This window comes from Cetorhinus maximus, chromosome 2, assembly GCF_964194155.1.
Source record: "Cetorhinus maximus chromosome 2, sCetMax3.hap1.1, whole genome shotgun sequence".
Taxonomy (NCBI): domain Eukaryota; kingdom Metazoa; phylum Chordata; class Chondrichthyes; order Lamniformes; family Cetorhinidae; genus Cetorhinus; species Cetorhinus maximus.
In genome coordinates, this window is record NC_135880.1 from 21,627,346 (window position 1) to 21,650,820 (window position 23,475).

At 44.8% G+C, this 23,475-nt stretch overlaps 1 protein-coding gene across 5 annotated transcripts in view; it reads right to left on the bottom strand.

The window, feature by feature from the left end:
• Positions 1–1,827: 1,827 nt before the first annotated feature.
• Positions 1,828–23,475, bottom strand: part of asb5b (ankyrin repeat and SOCS box containing 5b) — a 59,703-nt gene continuing 38,055 nt past the window's right edge. For 2 of the 5 annotated variants that reach the window (XM_078561732.1, XM_078561739.1), the window contains exons 2-7: positions 19,230–19,309; positions 16,148–16,255; positions 14,563–14,713; positions 11,810–11,944; positions 8,949–9,140; positions 1,828–6,104 (exon numbers count right to left, since the gene is read on the bottom strand). In XM_078561732.1, the coding sequence (XP_078417858.1) occupies positions 5,977–6,104; positions 8,949–9,140; positions 11,810–11,944; positions 14,563–14,713; positions 16,148–16,255; positions 19,230–19,309 (794 nt within the window). In that variant the 3' untranslated portion in view covers positions 1,828–5,976. Of the gene's footprint in view, positions 6,105–8,948; positions 9,141–11,809; positions 11,945–14,562; positions 14,714–16,147; positions 16,256–18,239; positions 18,447–19,229; positions 19,310–21,449; positions 21,516–23,475 lie in introns of those variants that run through there. The other 3 variants (XM_078561766.1, XM_078561747.1, XM_078561756.1) reach the window with 3 other exon arrangements.

Sequence of the window (23,475 nt, forward strand, 5' to 3'; positions counted from 1 at the left end):
CTCTCCCAATCAACAACCAACTCCCCGCCGACCTCCCAACTACCTCCCACCGGACACCCGGCTATCCTCGACCACCCGACTATGCCCCTTTACATCTTTCCTTTACATCTCCTACTGAGCAGTTAGAAAGCAGCAGGCTGTTTCCCACACTGAACACTGCACAACATATGAAAAACATTTCAGTTAGACAAAAACGTAATTGATACCAGGGTGGCGTGGGTGAGGCTGGCTGACTGGACTCATCATTTGATCCTGCTACGTGTCACAGTAAATGACCAATTTATTCACAAGACCACAAGATTGAAATGGATGAAAAAAACCATTCAACTCAACCTAGATCACTCACCCAGAATAAGGAAGCAGAGCACAATTTTACCATTCCGCCCTCCCCCACCCCACCGGTGGCAGATGGGATGAGGTGGGGGGAGGGCATGTAAAATTCGCCAGGTGGCCCTCCCACCGCCTATCCATCCACCCCCAAGTGGTCAGAAATTTTACAGGAGGCCAATTATTAGGCATTTAAGGGCTGCTTCCTACTTGGTTGCAATTTTCAGACTGGCAGCAGCTCAGGGACAAGGCGGGGGGAGAGGGAGGGGGGATACATGACAGGTAAGCCTCTTGGGCCTCAGACCACCATCACTGGCTCTCTTTCCCGTTCAGGGGGCCCCTCTCCAAGGTTTCCCCCCCACACCAATCCCACCTAGGTGTCTGCCCCTTCCGCAGACTTTCCAACACGGTATCCACCATCCCCACCCCGCCACTTCCTGGGTCCCCCCCACTCTTGCCCATGCCGCAAGACTGCCTCCCACACACAACCACTCCATACTTACCTTGCTTCTGGTTTCCTGGCACTTAGAATCTGGAGACTGCCTGGTAATCCCAGCACTGGTCGCCGCTCCCGGTGGCGCTGCTGGGACTACAAAGCTGCCAGCCAGTCAGACAGCCAGCAGCTCTCTGAGGCGGGTCTTCCACCCGCGTGAGGCGGAAGTCAGGTTTCCAGTCAATTAGCAGCCTGTGGAGCGTTAAATGGCTGCAGGGTCACCAACATCGGTGGGGTTGCGTTCCCCGCTGACATTTCCAGTGGCAGGCAGGAACCCCGCTACCTGAAAAACCTGCCCATAGTCTTCAACTACAACATTCAGCTGTTTCTTAAACAATTCCAGTGTTTTTATTTTCGCTACCCTGCCCAGGAGTCCATCCCATGTGCTGATCACTTGCCTTCTGAAGAACCACCTCCCAAATTTGTCCTAAACTCCAAAAATTCTTCGATTTGCATTTCTATATGATGAACTGTATCCCATTATTATCTAATTTGAAGAAATGTTCCCAGTTAACCCATTCCTTGCTATTTATCTTCTGTCACCCTGTCACCTCTCCACTGACTGAGATGTCCATGTTGAGTGGTCTTCCTTTATAACTTAACCTTCTGCGATATAAGGGGTCAATTTTAACCTAACACACCTACAGAGGAACTGATGTGACTGTGGGAAACCCCACCTGGCATTATTGTTCATCGATGTCAGTGGACGGTAATATTATGGTCAGAACTTTCCAGCTGGGTTCCCCCAGATGCGGCAGATGCCGCAAGCCATCCAAATGTTCATTGGCTTTGGCGGGACCGGAAGATCCCGCCGGCAGGAAGGGCCGGAAAATTCCGGCCTACAATTCTGCCCATCAGCTCAGGATAGAATCACCCCCTTGTTCTTGTTCGGTTTTGTTGTTCTTCCTTGAACCTCCTCCAGGGCTTTGATGTCTCTCTTGTGCCTCAGTGACTAGAACCTTCCACATACGATTTGGAAATGTCAAATGAAGAGTCATATCAGCTACATCTTTTAAACTTTTTTTTTAATTCAAATGCATGATGCCAAAACAATAATACAGAAGTCGTTTTAAGCAGTAAATACACATGAACCCAATATATAGGTTCCAGAATTGATGACCTTCAAAATGAAAGCCTTTTCACAGAATGGGCTGTTCAAATTGGGTGCCCGATAACTTCGATCTTTTAACAATATAACCCAGCTTTAATATTTAACATTTCTTTTGCATTTATGTTACCGTTTATTGATGATTTTCAGTTTGTATATGTACATAAGAAGCTCATTGGGCACTGATACATGCATAGATTCCAGCCTACCCAATATTTGCTGCACCAATGTGCACAGTGCATTTGTGCACAGACCTAGAATAATCTTCCCTGGGGAACTGATGAGGGGGTTGGTGCTGAGATATTTGCCTTGAACAAGTGAAGCATAGAGCATCTATTCAAAGGAGAGAAGAAGGCATCAGTGGTGCCTGACGTATAGTTTCCCTTTGGTGCACTAGGCAGATCCTTTCAGGCACTGATCCATGGCTGTAGGTATTAGGCATTGTGCCTGCCCCCCTTCTCCTCTTGGATTAGGAGCTGAGAGGTCAGACAGTAAGGGGGATCCAAAAAGGGAAAAAAACTTTTCTTTTTACCACAAGCCCCCGTCCGCACTGGGCCCTCCATCATGGATCACTGGAGCTGGGGGTCTTCATCTGACTCCTGTTTCTGGGCAGCAGCCTGTGGGGCCCAAAGTCTGTGATCCGTTGATACTCTTGGATTTCTACCTCTCTCTCTCTGGCTGCAAGGCCCCACCACATGGTTTGGGAGGTGGGGTGGTGGGGGGGTGGTGTGGTTGGTGGCGGTGGGGCTGGGGGTGGAATCTGTATGCCTGTGGCTCTTTAGGACATGATTAATGACCTGAGTCCACAAACATAATTATAATCATAATAAAAGCCACAGCCAGAAAAGGCACCAAGCATCGTGCTCCTTTTGTGTCTTACCCATACCTGAAGAAGCAAAACCTTCCCGGATGGCTCAGCTGTGGCAATTAATCAGAAAGATTTGCACTTCTAAAGTGCCCTCAATAGCCCTCAATAACCTTGGGACTTCCAAAGGCATTTTACACCCAATTTAGCATTTATTTGAAGTGCTTTCACTGTTGTAACATAGGAAGTACAGCAGCCAATTTGCATATTGCAAGACCTCACAACAGCAATGTGATAATGGCCAAATAATGTGTTTTTTTTAGTGATGACGGTCAAGGGATAAATATTGGCCAGGACACCAAACAGAACTCCCCTGCTTTTCGTTGAAATAGTGCCATGGCATTTTTCATATCCAGCTGAAAGGGCAGGCAATATCTTGGTTTAACATCTCAGCATCTCCAACAACACTCCCTCAGTACTGCACCGTAGTGTCAGACTAGATTTTGTGCTCAAGTCTCTAGAGTGGGACCTAAACCTCCTGACTCAAAGGTAAGACTGCTACCAACTGAGCCACAGCTAAGGCTGTTTAACAGATATGGGATGAAAGTTATCCTGAGTGATATCAGAGCCAAGGAAAATCACAGTAGTTTAGACAGTGACTACAATGACAGCGACATCTTCCTTTTTTCTTTATTTGTTCATGGGATGTGGGTGTCACTGACAAGGCCAGCATTTGTTTCCCATCTCTAATTGCCCTTGAACTGAGTAGCTGGCTAGGCCATTTTAGCGGCAATTAAGAACCAACCACTCTACTGTGGCTCTGGAGTCACGTGTGGGACAGACCAGGTAAGGATGGCAGATTTCCTTCCCTGAAGGACATCAGTGAAAGCGATGGATTTTAAAATCAATAATTGTTTCACATTCACCATTACTAAGACTAGCTTTTAATTCCAGACTTTATCAATTGAATTCCAATTCCACCAGCTGCCACAGCAGGATTTGAGCTCATGTTCCCCAAAACATTATTCTGGGTCTCTGGATTTCTAGTCTATCTACATTACCACTATGCTGCAGTCTCCCCCATTTTATATAATAAAACAGAAAAACCTTGAAATACTCAGCAGATCATCAGGCTGCATTTGTGGGGACAGAAGTCAGTCCATCAATATTTGAGATCTAAGAACCTTTCTCAGGATTGAGAATTATTACAGATGGACATCATTTAAAAAGAAACATAGCCAGGGGAAAGAGGGAAGAAAATCAGGGGAGTACACTGTGAAGCATTTGGGTGGAGATCAGGAGATGACTGGATGGTAAGAGCAGGAGACTAAACGAATCATATTAGACAGATTATTAATCTACAAGGCAGTCGAGGGTCATGAAGGCTAGGCAGGAAATTGAAATTAAGGCTGCAATGATGAGCTAATTGAACAGTGGGGCGGAATTGAGGCAGCCAAAGGTCATTAGTTATTTTCAAATAACTCAGATAAGTAGAAGGCAATAGATTTTCTCTCCTTGAGGGAAAAATACAAAGATTTCCACCAACCAACCTCTCTGAGGTTTAAAGAGACAATTCAGCCGACGCATTCGGGATAGAAGAACTGAACTATCTCAGGGTTGAGCAGGTGGCTATCACTTTGCCAAACACAGGCAATTATCACCAATTGTGGGAGGATCAGTTTGTATTCAATATCTTATTTTGCGGTGTATGTCTAATGAATTCTTTTGGGTCTTACTATTATCATTTTGTCCGCAACAGTCAGGTCATTTGAATAAAAAAATTTGCTTGGGAATATTTTTCAGTAAAACCTACTAAAAGATACAGCCTGTTTATGTACAACTGCATCATGACTCGTGGGATTTATGTCCACACATCTTATGTGTCCCACAAAGCGAAGGCACCCAAGAGGATTAAGGTGAATGGCGATTAAAATGAAGCTAAAATGGTGCCTCACAGAGAGGAGGTGAGGAAGATAGCAGAAAGTCAGAATAATTTCAGGACACTTTTATAAACTGTCTATCATGAAAAAAACCGAAGAACAATATTGGTGAGATAATGGGAGTAAGTAACATATCTGTGAAGGAATAATAGGTAATAAAAAGGGCGTAAAATAGAGAAAGTATATTTTAAAAATATAGGAAAAAGCTCATATTTCCAGTGTTTTGATTGTTGCCAAAAATTTGAATGTAATTTTAATCCTATTGCAATGAGTGCTGATGCAGCAGTAGAAATTCCAGTTGCTCACATGACAGAGGCAATTTTCACCTAACTCACAGGCAACCTACAAGATTAAGTAGAACGCCTGTTAGGTTAAATTTGTTCCCCAGTGTCTCAGCAGTGACAATCATTTAGCTTGTGCATGCCCACTTGTGTTTGGGAGAGGTGGGTCCAAGATGATAAAGAAGGTCAGAACTGAAGTTATGTTGTGAAGGAAACGAGATGGTATTAAATTGTGACCAAAAGGATTAAAGCAAGGGGAGAGAAATAGCCATATGTGGGGAAGAAATTGGTTTTGTACCAACAACTGGCATGAAGCAGGCTGTGCATCTTGAATCAGGCATTCTAAATGAAGCTCGCCAAAGTCAGGTCTTTCACTGGTAGGCCTAGGGGATGGACATGAATGGCTGAGAGTGAGGAGCAGTTACAATCAAAGGCTGGAAACAGCCCACGGTGTTGCTGTGGAACCACGAGGAGCGCTTTCTGTCCCTCCTGGGTCCACATCAAGTTAAGTGAAAGAAACAAACAGCCTGTTCGGCCTTGGTAGGCCTAAAGAAACGAGTGTAGTGTGACTGGCCCATACTGAATTTGTAGCAGTTTTGGATGAATTTGGCATTGGTATCCTAAAGCTGGGCCCTCGGTCCAGGCACTTAGAATTCGCCGAAGTAGGGATCAGGTGCAGGAAATTGCGCCCAGTGATCGATACCATCCCTTGCACCTAACATGAATTTTACGGCCAAGCAATAGGCATGATGGGGACCAATTCCTTCCCCACTGCTTATGTGAAAGAAAGGGAGAAATTCAGTGGTCTCACTGTGGACTAGAGCCGACCCAGTTTGTTTCATAGTCCAGTGTTACACTTTCTTCTGCACAGACTGGGAAAACGGCCTACAAACAGGGGTTACAATAACTTGCCATTGTACTACTTTGCAACAGTTTTTCAACAACGCTATTTACAGAAAAGAGCAAAGCCGAGACCTGAAATCAGCTTCCCACACAGACTGTCGGAATAAGAGGGAAGCGGGCTATTTATGCTGCAAAAAGTCCTTCAGTAGTTTGGGTAGTTCCAGCTGTGAAATGAGCTGTAGATGGGCTCTCCCGAGACAACCTCTGACACACAGGCGGCACAGCTGGCAGAGGGAGCTCGGCGTTGCTGTAATTAAAGCATGCTAAGATAAAGTAGCAGCCAGAAAATGATGGGACACATATTCCTTATAGTTCATGCACAGAATGTTGGTAATGTTGGAACACTGACAGACTGACAGTGGAACTCGGGAATACATGGCACTGTAAAATGCCCACCCCCAATATTCACCACTTCACCATTGGTGGATATGCCTTCAGCCACCTGGGACATGGGGCAGAATCTTCCGGTCGGCCTGCGAAGGCGGGCCCGACACGCCAACGCATAAAATGACGCGCAATGATGTCAGACGTGCATCCCGCGCCATCGTGATATTTTGTTCGGTGGGCGCGCAGCTGGAGTTGGCTGCACGCCCACCGAAATGTAAGCTGCCTATTAAGGCCAGTAAGAAATCAATTGAGCCACTTGAGAACGCTGCCCATCCAACCTTAAGGTTGGCGGGCAGGCAGAAAGCCCAAGCGGCCTTCCCGTTTTTCAGGAAGCCTCACCCACAAGCGGGATGAGGTTTCCTGAAGCTTTTATTAAATAAATAAATAAATACATTTTCGTAGATATAAAAACGTGTACCCACTCATGTTTAGATAAAATTTTAATTCAGCTCTTTAATTACTTTAATATCCATTCAATCTCCCTGAGGCAGCTCCGTGCCTCAGGGAGATTGCTGAGCTCTTCTGCGCGCATGTGGGCCTTAATTGGCCTGCCTGCGTAAAATGGCAGCGCAGAGTCAAACACGGGCGGCAATCGGCCCCCCACCCACCCTCGCCCAGCCCGTCCGCCATTGGAAAAATCCTGGCCATGAACTCTGGAATTCCCTCCCTAAATCTCTCGATCTCTCTCTTCTCCTTTAAGATTCTCCTTAAAACCTAACCCTTTGACAAAGGCTTTGATCAACTCCCCTATACTTACTTGACTCAGTATCAAATTTTGCTTGATAATACTCTTGTGAGACACCCTATCATTTTTACTAGATTAAAAACATTATATAAAAGCTAGATCAATTGTTGATTTTATGTCTGTGATTAATAGATTTGTATTAACCAGATGTGTTCAGGTATAAACGTGGGTATACGGATTTAGGTCGCAGATCAGGCTCATGATTGGCAGAGCAGGTTCCAGGAGCAAAATGGCCTTCTTCCGTTCCTATGTTCCTTTAACTTGTTGTGTGCTGTGTGATGGCCAACTATTGAAACTTGATCATTGCAGTCACTGCATGCCCAATGCATGAATTTTAGTTTCTCATAGCAAGTTGTAAACCAATGTAGGCCAAAAATCTTTCTTGCCACTATGCCACATAGTGCTATTTGCATCAGGTCTTGTATTTTTGAGGAACATCCCAAATTCGTCCTTGGGCTTCAATGGAATAACTCAGACAAGATGCGAGCATCAATCGGGTGGCCAGAAACATCTCATTGGTCTAGACCCTTTCGACTTCAGCACACAGGCAAGGACGAGGTTTGGTGGAGGGGGCAGGCAAACAGGAGGGAAGGATTGCGTGGCTAAGAGCAAGCCAGCAACCAGCCCATATAATTAATTTTGGAGACCGGAATTGCCTTTCTGCCCCTCCTGGCTTCACATTAAGGTAAGATTTTAATAAAACACTCTTTGGGGGCTTCTTGCATCTCTGTTAAGGACCTCTGCTTAAGCCACGCCTGAGACTGAAATTCTAATTGGAGATTGAGCAGCATAAAGTCTGATTGGTTTAAATGAGTTTAGCAAACTGGTTTCGAAATGGACGCAGGCCTCATTTCTGATGAGGATTCTGCATTCATTTCAGTCGGGCACCAAGGCTGCCTTAAAGCAAATGCTCTAGTTAATTTGGCAGCAACACGAAAGCCCACGTAAATTGGATGGGTCCATTGCTTGGCTACGTTCATCATCGTTGAAACCGTTTACACCTGTTTGATTCACGTGCAGCTTTTTTTTTAAAACCAGTGGGAGAACTGTAATCACCAGTACCGAGCCTGGCAGGCCAGAAATACCCCAACTTCAATCCTGAGCTGATCTACCTGAACCACTATAATTGGCCTCAGTGTTTGCAGGCGTGTATAGGGTGATTAAAAACAAAATCAGCAAGGTTTTATGTTCCTGGCTATTATATGCTGACCCATGGTGGATTTATAGCAATATCGCGTGATCAACAAAAACTTGCATTTATATAGCACCTTTAATGCAGTTAAAAACTTCTCAAGGTGCGTAACAGGAGCTTTAGCAGATAATATTTGACACCCTGCCACATAAAGAGATACTAGGACAGGTTTTCAAAGGCTTAGCCAAAGATGTAGGCTTCAAGGAGTGAGTTAAAAAAGGAAAGAGCGGCAAAGAGGTTTAGGGAGAGGATTTCAGAAATGTGATTGACTTTCCTTATTTCCATTTGGAAGGGAATGAGTGACTCATCACCACCACCCCCACCCCCCACAACATACACTTGGCTATTCCATCTGATGGTTAAGCCAAGATCCAGAAATTAATTTGGGAGGGAGCTTTCCATCATTTTTCAAAACAGAATCATATGTATAATCTTGCAGCACAGAAGGAGGCCATTCAGCTCCCCATGCCTGTGCTGGTTGTTTGAAAAAGCTATCCAATTAGTCCCATTTCCCTGCTCTCTCACCATAACCCTATTTTTTCCCCCTTTTTAAATACAAATCCAATTTATTTTTGAAATTCATATTCAATCTGCTTCCACCTCTTTATTCAGGTAGTGAATTCCAGGTCATAATAACTCGTTATATATGAAGGAAGATGATGCTTGAGAGCTGGAACTGAAGGCCAACCATTTCGCAAAACATCACCAACTTATGCTCCCTCTCCTCCCTGGTATAGCTTTTCACTTTGCAAATATAAGCACGTTACCTTCATAATGCAGAAGCAATCTATCCACTGGACCACTGGTGACAGCCACATCGATGGGCCTCTCAGCCTCTGCATTTCTGGCACTAATGTCTGCTCCAAAGTCGAGCAGCATCTTAACAATGTCTGGATTGGATTGCCGGGCAGCAGCATGTAAAGGGGTCTCCAGATGTTTACCTTTCTGGACATTGGCTCCTGCAGTCGGGATAAAAAGCAACACATGACACAGCGACGGCATCACTTCACTCAGGCAGTGTAAAGAAAGACAACATTTGCACCTGTTAGCACTTTTCAAAACCTCAGAACATCCCGAAGTGCTTTATAGCCAATGCAGTACTTTTGAAGTGTAGCCACTGTTATAAAGTAGGGAAGGGGGGCAACCAGTTCGCTCACAGCAAGCTCACACACAAATAGCAATTTGATAATGACAAGGCCATCTGTTTCAGTCATGTTGGCTGAGAGATAAATATTGGGCAGTGCACCAGGGAGAGCTCCATTGCTTCTCTTCAAATAGTTGAGTAGGCTCTTATACACCCATCTGCGGGGGCAAACGGAGCCTCAATTTAAAGCGTCATCCAAATGATGGCACCTCCGAAAGTGCAGCATTCTCCCTCAGTATTACGCTGAAGTGGCAGCCTAGAATTTGTACTCCAGTCTCTGCAGCGGGGTTTGAGCTTTCTGACTTTGAGTGTACTTTGCCAGCAGCACGGTGGCCCTTCAGAGAAGGGCAAATGCTTCAGTAACTCCTGAGCATGCCAGGGTTGCAGCCCCATGTTAAATGGGTCAAGCTACTCCAGAACGCAGGGGCTCTTCCTGTCACTGATGTTGGCGTGGAGTGATGTAGGCTTGGAGTTTTCTCAGGACTGCCCCTGCTTTGCCAAAGGTGGTGCATCAGTAACCCTGCTAATATATGTAACTGGAGCTTCTGCAATCGTGCAGTTCTGTAGTAGCTCCAAGGAAATTCCCAGCCATAAAGTCCTGAAGACCTCAAACTACCAGTCTTTATTGGGATAGGAAGGCTGAATTCAAGTAAAAAGTTAAAGATTCTTTTTCTCATCCCTCATTAATCTTTTTCTACATAATTCCTTCCCTGTCAAGCTGTCTTGAAACCTTGCGGGCATTTATCCCATTCCTGCACCTGGCCATGTCAGATTTTATTGGCCCAATGCGCAGAGGAGGTCACTCAATAGCCTGTCGATGATTTAATTGGAGAGATAATCTAGCAGATGTACAATCGCTTAGGTCTGATTTTCCTCTACGTGTTGTGTCCAATGTACCCAGGCATAGGAACAGGACATTCTATCCAATCGACTACTTCCTCAGGGTATAGGGTAAAGGTTCATGGGCACCATTCCCTATATGATGATTCGGCGGTTGCATAAGCACCACACCTGAGCCTCACCTGAACCTAGCTTTCCAGCTGGTATCACAGGTCGTGATCAGGACTGGGAACTGATTTTCCCCTCCCAAACCCAGGGAAACTATGACCAATCGTCTGCTTGAGATCAATGGAATGTTGAAAGAGAATTTGAGGCTCTACATATCACGCTCAGCAGATTGAAGACTTTACCAACAGTAAGATCCTTGCTTTTGTTCATTTTTGTCACTCAATCTCCAGAGGATTTCAAAGTGAGTGTTTGCCACTTCCTGGGCGGAATCTTAACAGCTTTGAAACTTTACTGCCTTTGGGACCAAAAGTGGGCACCCTGATGGTGTCTGCTGGCCACAAGGTGTCGCAATCTTATGGGATGCAGTCAATTAAGGATGGCGGGTGGGTTCCTGCGACCGGAGATCCAACCAGAGGGTGAAAGCTGTGGACTGCCGGCAACTGCACCCCTAAGGGTGGCACTGCTGATGCACGTAGGGGACAGTGAGGCTGCCTCAAAATGGAGGTGCTCTCTGAAGACTGATGAAAATTTAAACATGGCCATAGCTAGCAGCCAGCAGGCCATCATTTTTGGGGTAGGTTGGGGGGAGGGGGGAGGAGGGAGGGTTTGCTTATGGGCCACAGCTTAGGTTCCCCGATCCCAGTGGCTCTGGGCAGGGGATTTAAAGGAGGCATTGCTGGTCCCCTCTGGCCTGCTGCCAGGAGGGCCACCTCCAGTTACCTTTTGGGTTTCAGCCTCAGTGGAGAGGGGTGGGATGTGGGGAGCAGTCTGATGTTGGGAAGCTCCGGGCTTTGACAGAATCTTGCCCCCAAGTAATCCCTCAAGTGGCCCTGGTCTGGGAGGTGACCTGATGTGTTTTCTGCTGATTTTGGTCCCAGTCCTGTCTCTGTCTTCTTTACCACAAGAAGTAGTTGAGCAGAATAGCATTTAAGGGGCAGCTAGACAAGCGGATGAGAGAGAAAGGAACAGAAGAATATGCTGTAACAAAAACAGAAATACCTGGAAAAACTCAGCAGGTCTGACAGCAAGCTGTCAGACCTGCTGAGTTTTTCCAGGTATTTTTGTTTTAGATTTCCAGCATCCGCAGTATTTTGCTTTTATCTTAGAAGAATATGCTGATTGGATTAGATGAAAATGGATGGGAGGAGGCTTTGTGTGGCACATAAATGTGAGCACAGACCAGCTGCTGCATCATTTTGAGTGATGGATGAATAAACTATATTCCAAAATTACAAATAGCTAATTAATTAGGCCTGATAATTATTTGTAACTTTTTGTTATAGCAGTGACATTTAATCTTAAATTGATACAGTTGAAGAACTGAATGACCCCTGGAGGGCGCTCCTCAGTAAATCAATTCAGATCTTCGGTATTTTCAATAGGAACAAAAAAGACCTTAATAATAATAATTAAATATCTCCCCACCTCCCGGAATATATGGCAACTAAATCCAAACTGTCATGGTAACTGTCTCACCTGCATGAAGAAGCTTCTTAATGCAAAAAAACTGTTGATGGACACAAGCTACATAAAGGGGAGTTCCCTGATGAGAGATGTCCAGGTCAATGTCCACACCCCAGGAGATCAACACTTGCATACATTCGCTGCGACCTAGTCACAATGTCAGAGATTTAGCAATGCTAACCATTGATTGAGAAAGTAATAAAAAGTTCATTTTTATGAAATATAAGCAACCATACAGTATTAACTGCTTCCATAGGTATAGTTCAGGAACATTTTATCCAAAGTTCTGTTTGACATAGAAAGAAATGTGGCCTTGTCTGGGATTTGACCTCTAGAATCTACTGCATGCCAGGTGAGAATCATACTTCTAGACCAATGGGCCAAAGTCCAGGATATAATGTGCATTCCCTATACAAGTCACACTGACTTCTGGTCGCACTGAATTCTGGACAGACTGGCTTCTTGTCATACTTTAGAATACTCTCCAATTCAGTTTGAGCATGGAATATCTGCTCTATAAATGTATGTGTGTGTGATAAGCAGAGGACAAGAATAAAGAAGTGCTACAATTATATGGAGTTTTGGTGAGACTACACCTGGAATACTGTGTGCAAGCTTGGTCTCCATGTTTAAGGAAGGATATACTTGCATTGGAGAAAGGTTCACTAGATTGGTCCATAGGATGAGAGGGTTGTCCAATGATGAGAGGCTGGGTCTATATTCTCTGGAGTTAGAAGAATGAGTGGTGATCTCATTGAAACATTCAAGATTTTAAAGGGTTGACAGGATAGATGCTGAGACATTGTTTCCCCTGGCTAGGGAATCTAGAACAAGGGGCCATAGTTTCAGGATTTAGGACTGAGATAAGGAGAATTTTTTTTCACTCAAAGGGCTGTGAATCTTTGGAATTCTCTGCCCCAGAAGCTTGTGGATGTGCAATCATTGAATACACTTAAGGTTAAAATAGGCAGATTTTTGGATTCTCAGGGAATCAAGGGATATGGGGAGCGGGCAGGAAAGTGGAGTTGCAATTCAAGATCAATCATGGTCATATTGAATGGCGGAGCAGACTCACTGAGAAAATTTCACAAAGAGCCCTGGAAAAAAAATACTTTACCCCCGTGGTGCAGAATCTGACAAGCCAATCTGGATCCACTGGAGCCAGGACCCCTGCTTCTCATGTGGCCTGAGCATCTGCTCTGCACAGAGCTGATTCACTTGCATGAGGCCAGGATTTGAGGCAGGAAAGATTGCTCTTAAAGCTGTTCTGGGAAGAAATGGCTGGGACTGCACCAAGATCAAACTGCTGCAGGTGCTTCTGCAGAAAGTTCCTGAAAAAGCCCAATGTTCTGTTTTATTCGGTAAGCAGATCACGGGATTTTTAATCTTTAATTTACTCTTGCGTGGGATGTTTTCGTCACTGGCAAAGTCAGCATTTGTTACCTTTCCCCAAATGCACATGAACTGATTGGCATATAGGCCATTTCAGAGGGCAGTTAAGAGTCAACCACATTACCACGGACCTGGAGTCTCATGTAGGCCAGACCAGGTAAGGATGCCAGATTTCCTCCCCGAAAGGACATTAGTGAATCGGATGGGTTTTTACACAATCGGCGATAGTTGTCATGGTCACCATTACTGAGACTACCAGATTTTAATTTAAATTCCACTAGCTGCCATGCGGGATTCGAGCTCATGTCTATTAACCTGCGCTGCATATGAATTAATAGCCCAGCGAGATTACCACTACACCACTGACGCCCCCCTAGATATGGAGCAAAGATGGGTAAATGGAGCTGAGGTACAGGTCAGCTATGATCTAATTGAATGACAGACCACGCTCAAGGGGGTTGAATGGCCTATTTGTATTCCTATGTTTCTTAACCATGTCCTTCACAATAACTTTTATTCATTTCTACATAATGGCAAAAAACAGCACAACCATAGCATCATTATCAGCCTCACAGCTCACGTACTTTTCAGTGTCTCACCTGTTTCCCTGTTTATTGTGTCTCTGGCTGCTTTTGTGCATTGTGGAAGATTTTTGTCCTTTTGCTTATCATTTGCATGCCTTGCATAATGTTACAAGTGTATTTTTTTTTTCTTTACTCACTCGTGGGATGTAGGTGCCGCAGGCAGGGCCAGCATTTGTTGCTCAGCCCCAATTGCACATGAACTGGATGGCTTGCTAGGCCATTTCAGAGGGCAGTTCAAAGTCAACCACATTGCTGTGGGTCTGGAATCACATGTAGGCCAGACCAGGTAAGGACGGGAGATCTCCTTCCCTCAAGGGCATTAGTGAACCAGATGGGTTTTTGCAAAAGTCGACAATAGTTTCCTGGCCACCATTACTAAGGCTGGCTTTATATTCCAGATTTATGCATTTGAATTTAAATTCCACCAGCTGCTTTGGTGGGATTTGAACCCATGTCCCCAGGGCATATCCTGGGCCTCTGGATCACTGGTCCACTACACCACCATTTCCCCAGTACGTATGCATAATAATGTGTATGCTGTAACCTCACACACAAAATGGTTGAACGTGAATGAAGTTTGGTGAAATGTAAATAAAAGGTAAAAAAAGCGAAAAGAAAATGCTGTGCTCGTCAAACGTCATTAACCTGAAACATCAACTCTGTTTCTCTCTCCACAGACACTGCCAGACCTGCAAGCATTTCCCTGTTTTCATTTCAGATTTCGAGCCTCCACAGTATTTTTCTTTTGTCTTAGAAAAGAAAAGGCGCCAGTGTGAATCGACAACTGACCTTTGCTTGATGCCTCATGAATGGCTGAAGCCCAACAGTCCTGCCCATGTACTTTGGCACCATTCTGCAATACAAGCTCTGCACAACTGGCGCTGCCACTGGAACATGCATTGAACAGGGGAGTCACTCCATCAATAGTGGTAGCATTGACCTATTAACAAATACATTACAAAAGCATTAGCTAAGCTAAACATTATATTGGGGAGATATTCTGCATGAATGCATAGATTTGAATAATGGCTCCTGGGCGGGTTCGGAGGCATGGGGACTGGTAAAATCACGGAGAGAGGGGTCAGGTCAGCTCCCTGATGCAGGACTGCGACAGGGCATTTTACCAACAGCGGGACCGGAAGCAGACTGGCTGCCACCCCAAGAAAGCAGGCAGCAAGTTTATATATGTTAAAGCACTATTAAGGCCCATGTTACCTTGCCATTGGCATTTTGCCGATGCCGGGGCAACTTCCTACCACGTGTGAAAGCCGCAAGAGGCAACCTCCCAGTGACAGCTGAGGGGGAGAGAGACCTCACAGGCCAAAGTAGGGGCTGCAGGCAGGGAAGCAACACCCACGGCCCCAATGACCTCCGCAAAGTCCTTTCCCCTCCGACCCTTAGCCCTGTGAACTTTTAAAATATTTTTCTTCACCTACCTGCTGTAGGCCCAAGGGCTCCCGCATTCTTCATCAGCGACCACCTCTCCCAGTGGCTCTGCTGAGGCTTCAGAGCTGCCATGTACTGTGATTGGGCTGGCATCAGGAACCTGTCCGACGTCCTTAACTGGATGGCAGGCCCATAGGCAGTCAATTAGGAGGCTGCCAATGGTAAAATTGCCGAGCGGTTCTCGCTGCCGGCAAGTGCGACTTCAGGATCTGCTTTTCATCCTGACATCAGTGACCCCACTCAGCTGATAAAATTCAACCAATGTTTCGATTGGCTGGCCTGAGGTGTTTATAAAGTAAAGGTATTGCCCTCAGATTGCCTCCCAAAGCAGACTGATCCCACTTGTAGGGTCACTGAAGTGCAGTGACATCAGGTAGAACTGCAGCTCTAACTCAGGGGCATGCTGGAGTGATGTTCCCTGTGCCCTGCGTGCACCTGTAGCACACCAAGAGATGACCTGGTGCTATAAAGCTCATTAGGATATTGCCGGGGTGCACAGTGAGTAACGTGCTTGATCATTAACAGGGTCAAAGGGCAGGTTATCCAGCACCAGCTGTGTTCTTCAAGGGCTGTGAGTCACCCTGAAAACTGCCCTGCATCTGAAGAGGGTGAGATATGTCAGGGGCAAGAGAAAGGGCTTGCATTAGAGTGGTTTCAGTCAATGAAGCAGTGATTGAACTGCTTCTGAGAAAGATTCAATGAAGAAGGCTGTGGTCTTTTGTGGGACAGAGGGCCACCCTCCAATGTAGGACAGCGCCAAAGAGATTGGGCTGAGTTGGCCAAGGAGCCCACTCTGTGCACCGAACCTTACCTAACAAAAATCTATTTCTGTCTTGAAAACTCCAGTTGTCCTAGCATCCATGGTCCTTTGAGAGAGAGATTTGGATGGTAATGATTTGATTCATGCCCATCATGTCAAGATACTCACATTGGCACCTGCTTCTATTAGGGCCTTTGCACATGCTACATGGTTCCCCAGGCAGGCATCATGGAGGGGAGAAACATGATCTATCGTCAGTGTGTTGGCATTGTGACCCTGGAGCACACAACAAAAGTTATAACAGTTTAATCAAAACGTTAAGATAGATCACAATAAAGAAAAATTGCAAATATTTGCACTGCTTTAATTTTAAATAGTTTTCCTTCTGATCCTCACATCTCATCCACTCCCAAACTAGCTGCTCAGCAGCTATCTAGGCAAAGCTCCCTTTCCTCCTGCCTGGAGATGTCTCCGCTGAGAACAAACACTCACATTTAAATGTGGTGGACTGGATTTAGTCTTATCGTCGCCATTCTCGTCAGTGGGCCCAGGAGTTGTCAGGGACCTGGCGTGGGTCTGTGGTGGTCAGCCAAGCCTGATTACATGGCGGCAATCTCATGAATGTGGGAGACTCGGACTTGCCGCCAGGTGGCGTGGCAGGGCCGGGGCGGCTCTGACATCAGGAAGCCCGAATTACCTGAAGGCCGTGCAGGGGCTGCTGCCATTTTTAAAGGGCCGCCGGCCCTGTGTCAGAGTTGGAAATCATCTGGCGGACATTTTAAGAAATCTCTGCAGTTTAAATCTCCAGCGTCTGAATTTCTGTTGCTCCAGTGCAAAAAAAAAGACGCCCCAAAACCCAGGGAGAGGATTACTCTGCCATCACACAAGATCATCCAGTGGGTTCAACTGAGGGTCTGAGGTGTCACAGTCCAGCCAGTGCCTTCCCTCCAGTGCTCGAGAATGAAGAAGTACAGGCTGGGTGGATGGTTCCCATGCTGCCACGACAGACAGTACTTTATGGAGCCTGCTAGAGCGAGAAACGTGGCAAGAGCCGAAATTTCGGTTTCCCTATGGCAGATAGAGATGGAGAGATTCAGTCAGTGGCGTGGCAGTGGTAGTGGCAGATCAGCCTCATGCCATCTCATGGCAGGTTCCTACTTGTAATACATTTGCGTGCCTTAAATACTCATCATGTAAAATCTTCTTGTAATTAGGTACTACCTTCAAGATTAACTCAGCGGCGCACGGGAATCTCGTGGCAGCGGCCTCACAATTGTTTAAATGTGGCGTGCAACAGTCGGCTTTGTGCAGTTGTGTCTGAGGTCAGCGGTTTTCCTTGTTGAGCTCTGTCCCACAAGGGAGGGGAGCAGGAGAATGGCAGCGTCGGTGGTGAGCGGGAGGGATGTGTGGAGTGGGATCAGGGACATGGGGAAGTGGAAGACCCAAGGGAGGACAGAGGGTGGAGGTCAGGGGAATGGGGGGAGTGAAGTAGGAAGAGACTGGAGTCCTGGGTGCGGTGGAGGTGTTGGTGAATGACAGTAAATAATATGGTAGGGAGTGATGACGGGTGAAGTTTGAAGGGGGGAGGGTCACAATCTGTTCAACCAAAAAAAAAAAAATCGAGATTATTGAGGCACTGGAGTTTGGAAGGAAAGTTTTGGCCATGATTCAGAGCCTCTCTGTTTGTCCAGCAGGCCCTTTTATAGCCTATCTGTAGCTGCTGTGTTTTCAGTTGATGGCACGTTCCACTCATGAAAAGCTTCCTCCCTCCATCTTGCGATCGCAAATATCTCCTGTGGCCACTGCAGGCAATTTAAAGATTAATTAGAGTGATGCTAGAGCCGGGTGCTGACACGAGAGCAGATGTGCCGCCCACTTCCACACAGACTGTATTGCTGGGTTTTGAATATCCTGCCTGAGACTCCGCCCCACAAAGTGTCAGCTCAGCCAGTTTTTACACAGGGAACCTGTTTCCAAGTTCAATCCAATGCCCCTGTGTCTCAGTCTCCCGGAAGTCCAAAGGACTCTAACAGTGATTTGAGGAAGCCACATACAGGTCACCAGCTTTCACTGGGTAGGGTGACTGAAGGCGCAAAAGACATGCGTGTGGTGCACTAAATCGGGGAGGCAGGGTTAAATTGTGTTGAATTGCGTTTAAATTATATGCAAGTGGACAATGAAGCATACCAATGTGCTTCCTGACACTACCAGGAAAGTCTCCCATTTTGCTACCTTCCCACTGCCGACTCAATCCACTTACTCCTGCCACTGGGAATCTGACTCTCCCAGCCCACGTGCCATCTTGCCCACTCAAGGGGGCTCCACAAGATCCAGCCCAGCTTTTGAGTTGAGGCTGGAGCCCAAACAGTTCTTCTGTTGAGATTCCAAGACTTTCCTTTGCACCAACACTGTAGCCCAACACAGTTCCTGGTATAGCATCAAAAACGGTCAGCATGTATAAAAGTCAGGCTACAGCCAGTCTGCAATGAATGAGGGGCTGTCCCAGCTGCAACATCGTACTGACAGTCAATAGATAGTGATTTTTTAAAAAGATCTTCCTTCTTACATAATTCATTTCATTTTAAAGCAAGCATTAACTGAAAGAGTTGTATTTAATAGAGCTTTACAAATCATTTGGAGGTCTCAAAGCACCTCACAAGTCGTGAAATACTTTTGAGGTGTATTCATGGCTATAAAGTGGGAAAGTGTGGCAGCCAATTTGCACACAACATGATCCCAAAAACCCCAATGAGATGATGGCCAGATAATCGGTTTTAGTTGGTTGAGGGATACAATTTGGTCAGGAGACTTGGTACCCTGTTCTTCTTTGAAATAGCGCCATGGGATCTTATATGTCCACTCAAGTGGGCAGACAAGGACTCAGTTTAACGTCTCATGCAAATGACAACACTGCTGACAATGTAGCACTCCCCCAATACTGAACTGGAGTGACAGCCTGGATTACGTGCTCAGGTCTCTGGAGTGGGACTTGAACCTAAACTTCTAGAGAAAATGTTACAACTGAACTATGGCTAACACTGAAAAGGAGAAAGAAAGGCTGGGGAGATTACTTTCCACCAAAGCCTTATGCTTTCTGATGATGGATAAGATGACTTTAAATACCAAATAAAAACCCCAAAAATTATATATATGTAGAGACACTTCTCAGGCATAAAACAACTGTAAAAGACTGATGATCAAAGGGTTACACTATAAAATATGTAACTCACCACAATGCACAATCACCTACCTGTGCAAGCAAAGTTTTGAGGGACAGAAGGCGTCCCTGACTGGCTGCCTCATGTAGGGGTGAACGGTCAGCCCAGGAACCTGTTCAAGAAGAAAATAAAATGATAAATAAAATAGGTAGTCAGAGTGGGATAAAAGTTCTGGTGAAGGGAGTTTCTATTACATGTCATTTGTAGTGTCAAAACATATCTCATCCAATAAGAGGGGAAAAAAAAATCTGTTAACATTTATTGCACTTCAAGATAGTTTAGTAAGTGAATTAAATAAGTAAACACTTTGTGACAACGTCAATTTTCAATTTTTCCTACAAAGGTATGTTGAGATGCACCAAGCAAGATCACATTTATTGGTCACACCAATGAAATAAACAAAAGTTATATTTTTGGCAATGTGCAGTATGAGCTCTCAATTGATTTACTGTGAAACCAAGCCCATTATTTCTGCCAAATGACTGATTTTAAAATTTCCCACAATGCAGTGATTGCATCCACGGTAGCATAAATTATTTTGTTTAATGCATGAGCTAAATCAAAACAAGTAGGCTGGGAAGGCAATAACTCCATATCAAGTCATACAGACTCGAGACGTTAACTCTGTTTCTCTCTCCACAGATGCTGTCGGACCTGCTGAGTTTTTCCAGCATTTTCTGTTTTTATTTCGGATTTCTAGCATCCGTGGTATTTTGCTTTTAACTCTGTGCCATTGTCGTTGCTGCATTCGTCAGCTAACGGGCCATTCAACTTCATGCTGACTGTGGATACACTTACGCTGCAGGTCATTTAAGTGAATATATTTGTGTTTTATTTCTATGCAGCTAAAAGAAAGTTGTTGAGATCACTGGGGATATTAAAGTGATATGTCACTGCAAAAGATGCATTTGGTAAATTCCAGCGGTTTGATAAATTCTGCTCCTGAAATTATTTTCTGAACAATAATGAATTCAGGCACTCATCAATAAAGTTATAACAGAGATTTGAGGAGTATAGGCTTGATTCTGCAATCTCACATTCTTGGTGGGGGGATGGGGATCATGCTCACAGGAAAGGCAGTTTGGACATATGTCTACAATATTATAACCCTGATTCTTCAACCTCTGACTGCTGTTCTGTACGGGGAATGTAGGTTCATGGAACTATATCTTATGTCTTTGTTGGATGTTGTCAAAATAGAAGTCGATGCAACAAAACGATTACTGTGCTTCTCTATTACAGAGATAATCTAGTGCTTATCCCCATCCTCAGTTTTCTCCCTTTCGAGTGCTGCTCTGCTATGTACTGACACGCTTCTGATACCTTATACAAGCGGCCATCCTTCATGTTTTATGCCTAGCCAGTGAATATTAATATTCATAGGCAAATTGACCCTCAATGCTGAGACCAATTCCCTCCTTACCTAATATCGCTGTTAGAGCAGGGATTACTGGACGGCAAACAGACACAGGAACTGCAGCTGACTTTCCCACTACTCTAATTCAGATAAACTGAAGTCAACTGCAATTTGCCTGTTGCCTGCCTGCGATGAGCTAAATGAGCACGGAGTAGTAAATCAAACCTAGGATCCTCCTGGCCTACACGGGATAGCATTACATTGTGCAGTAAGCCTCAGAGATCTGCAGTTTTTAACATAATCTGCTCTGTTCAATTTAATGAGATGAAAAGAGGCTGGGAATAACATAAGAACAGGAGTAGGCCCTCGAGCCTGTCACGATATTCAATTAAATTATGGCTGGCTTGTCCTGGTTTCAAATTCACTTTCCTGCTTGCTCCATCTCTCAAAGCCTTTATTGAATAAATCCATCAATCAGTTTTGAAATTTTTAATTGGGCTGGGCTTAACAGCCCTTTGAGGGAAAGAATTCCAGATTTTCTCTACTCTTTTTGTGTGAAAAAGTGCTTCCTGACAACACAATGTTGGAAGGGGCCCATTCCGGTGATCCAAAGCAGATTTAATCTTAAGCATCAGTCTGAAACTAGTTCCAAATCATTTCAACACCTGCTCACTGTAAGTTCGGGATGCTTGAATGATAAGTGACCTCAATTATTTTTTACAGGGTAAGAAAGTAGGGATAAGACCAACAAAACTGTATCACAAAATTAGCATCTGACTGTCCCCTCAACACCCTGCACTTGATACATTTATATGGCACACTCTTTTCCCGTGGTACATTTTTCTATTAATGAACCAGGGGAAACATAACAAATAACTGGACACACAAAACAAACCTGAATCAATATCCAAGATAACCCCTGCTGCATTCCAGACCATAGCATGCTCCATCGCAAGTTGATGCATCTATGGGATTATTTACAAAGGAATATGTTAAGATTTCAGAATTCCTACACACTGTAACTTTGGCTCCATGATGTGATGTTTTCTCAAAATTTTATATATACAAGCCTCACACTTAAAAAAAAATTAAACAATCTACTGTCTAGATTTGAGGATCCTCGTCTTCCATGTTCTGATTATAGCCAAACAGAGTAATTATGTCCCACCCCTACCATTGGCACCACTTCTATCAATAAATATTTATTTTTGCCATTGGGAGTTGTAATGAGACCTTTCACCTGTAATAAAGTGCATGTCTATGTATGGGTGTTTGGCACATTAATGGCCATTTGGGGCTGAGGCACTTAGACACTGACTGGGTCCTGAAGATAAATTCTCTGTCCCACTATAGCTGTCACTTCTGCTGATAAAAGTACTTTTTTCCTTTTGTTCGTGGGATGTGGGTGTCGCTGGCCAGGCCAGCATTTATTGTCCATCCCCTAATTGCCCTTGGGAAGGCGGTGGCGAGTAGCCTTAGGGTAGGTTTGGACTTTTTTGTAATCGTGAAAAATGAGAGATAGGCAACCAGCAGTCCGTCTAACATCTCTCGCAGTTTTTATTTTGCTTGAGGCCAGTGGAAATTAGATTATTTCCCTGTTTTAGCCTACCACACAAAGTCAAAAGCTACTCAGTTGAGTCTGTGTTTACATTTGAGGGAGAAAGAAGCCTAATTATTGCTGCAAAATGTTCTTTTCAATGAGATTTGGTCAGAGAAGTAACACCAGCTTCTTTTAGTCATATTATTTGTTGCCTTTCATATTGTTAAAAGAGGAGAAAAGAAGGCTGAACCCTTAAAAAGTGCCCACCCCAACTTTAGCCAATAATCCTATTCCCTAAACTACAACATTGTGGTAGCTGGTGGTGTCACAGCAGTGGATTACAGCACTGAATTAGTTAAGGGCATATTGCACTTTTTAAGGAAGACCTGTTTTTTAAACAGACAGACGGGCAAAGATGGCTGAGAGTGAAAAGAGCAACTTTCTGGAAAATTCCTGTGTGGATTAGACTTGACTGACTAGTCCCAAGAGAACACAGAATGTCACACCCAAAAAAGGTGTCAAGGCCTACTTCAAACAGAGATACTTGACAGGAAAATGTGAAATACAAAAGACTGAACTTTAATCTCCTGTGGTTGTGGAGACAATGGAGAGTAATTGCCACATCTCAGCAGACATCCAAACCCATCTCTTGTTGAGTTATATCTCAGAATGTGGAACTAAAAGAAAACGGACTCTGGGCGTAAAACATGTTTGTTTTTTCCTTCCAGGAGTACACAAGGAAATGGGTTAAAAAGCTAGCTGCAGGACTGATCTGTGTGTGCTAGTGTTCTAGTGTGCTAGTGTTCTAGTGTGCTAGTGTTCTAGAGTGCTAGTGTTCTCACGTGCTAGTGTTCTAGCATGCTAGTGTTTTAGTATGCTAGCGTTCTAGCATGCTAGTGTTCTAGTGTGCTAGTGTTCTAGAGTTCTAGTGTGCTAGTGTTCTAGCATGCTGGTGTTCTAGTGTGCTAGTGTTCCAGAGTGCTAGTGTTCTCATGTGCTAGTGTGCTAGTGTTTTAGTGTGCTAGTGTTCTAGTGTGCTAGCGTTCTAGCATGCTGGTGTTCTAGTGTGCTAGTGTTCTAGAGTGCTAGTGTTCTAGTGTGCTAGTGTTCTAGCATGCTAGTGTTTTAGTGTGCTAGTGTTCTAGTGTGCTAGCGTTCTAGCATGCTGGTGTTCTAGTGTGCTAGTGTTCTAGAGTGCTAGTGTTCTAGTGTGCTAGTGTTCTAGCATGCTAGTGTTTTAGTGTGCTAGTGTTCTAGTGTGCTGGCATTCTAGCATGCTGGTGTTTTAGTGTGCTAGTGTTCTAGCATGCTGGTGTTCTAGTGTGCTAGTGTTCTAGCATGCTAGTGTTTTAGAGTGCTAGTGTTCTAGTGTGCTAGTGTT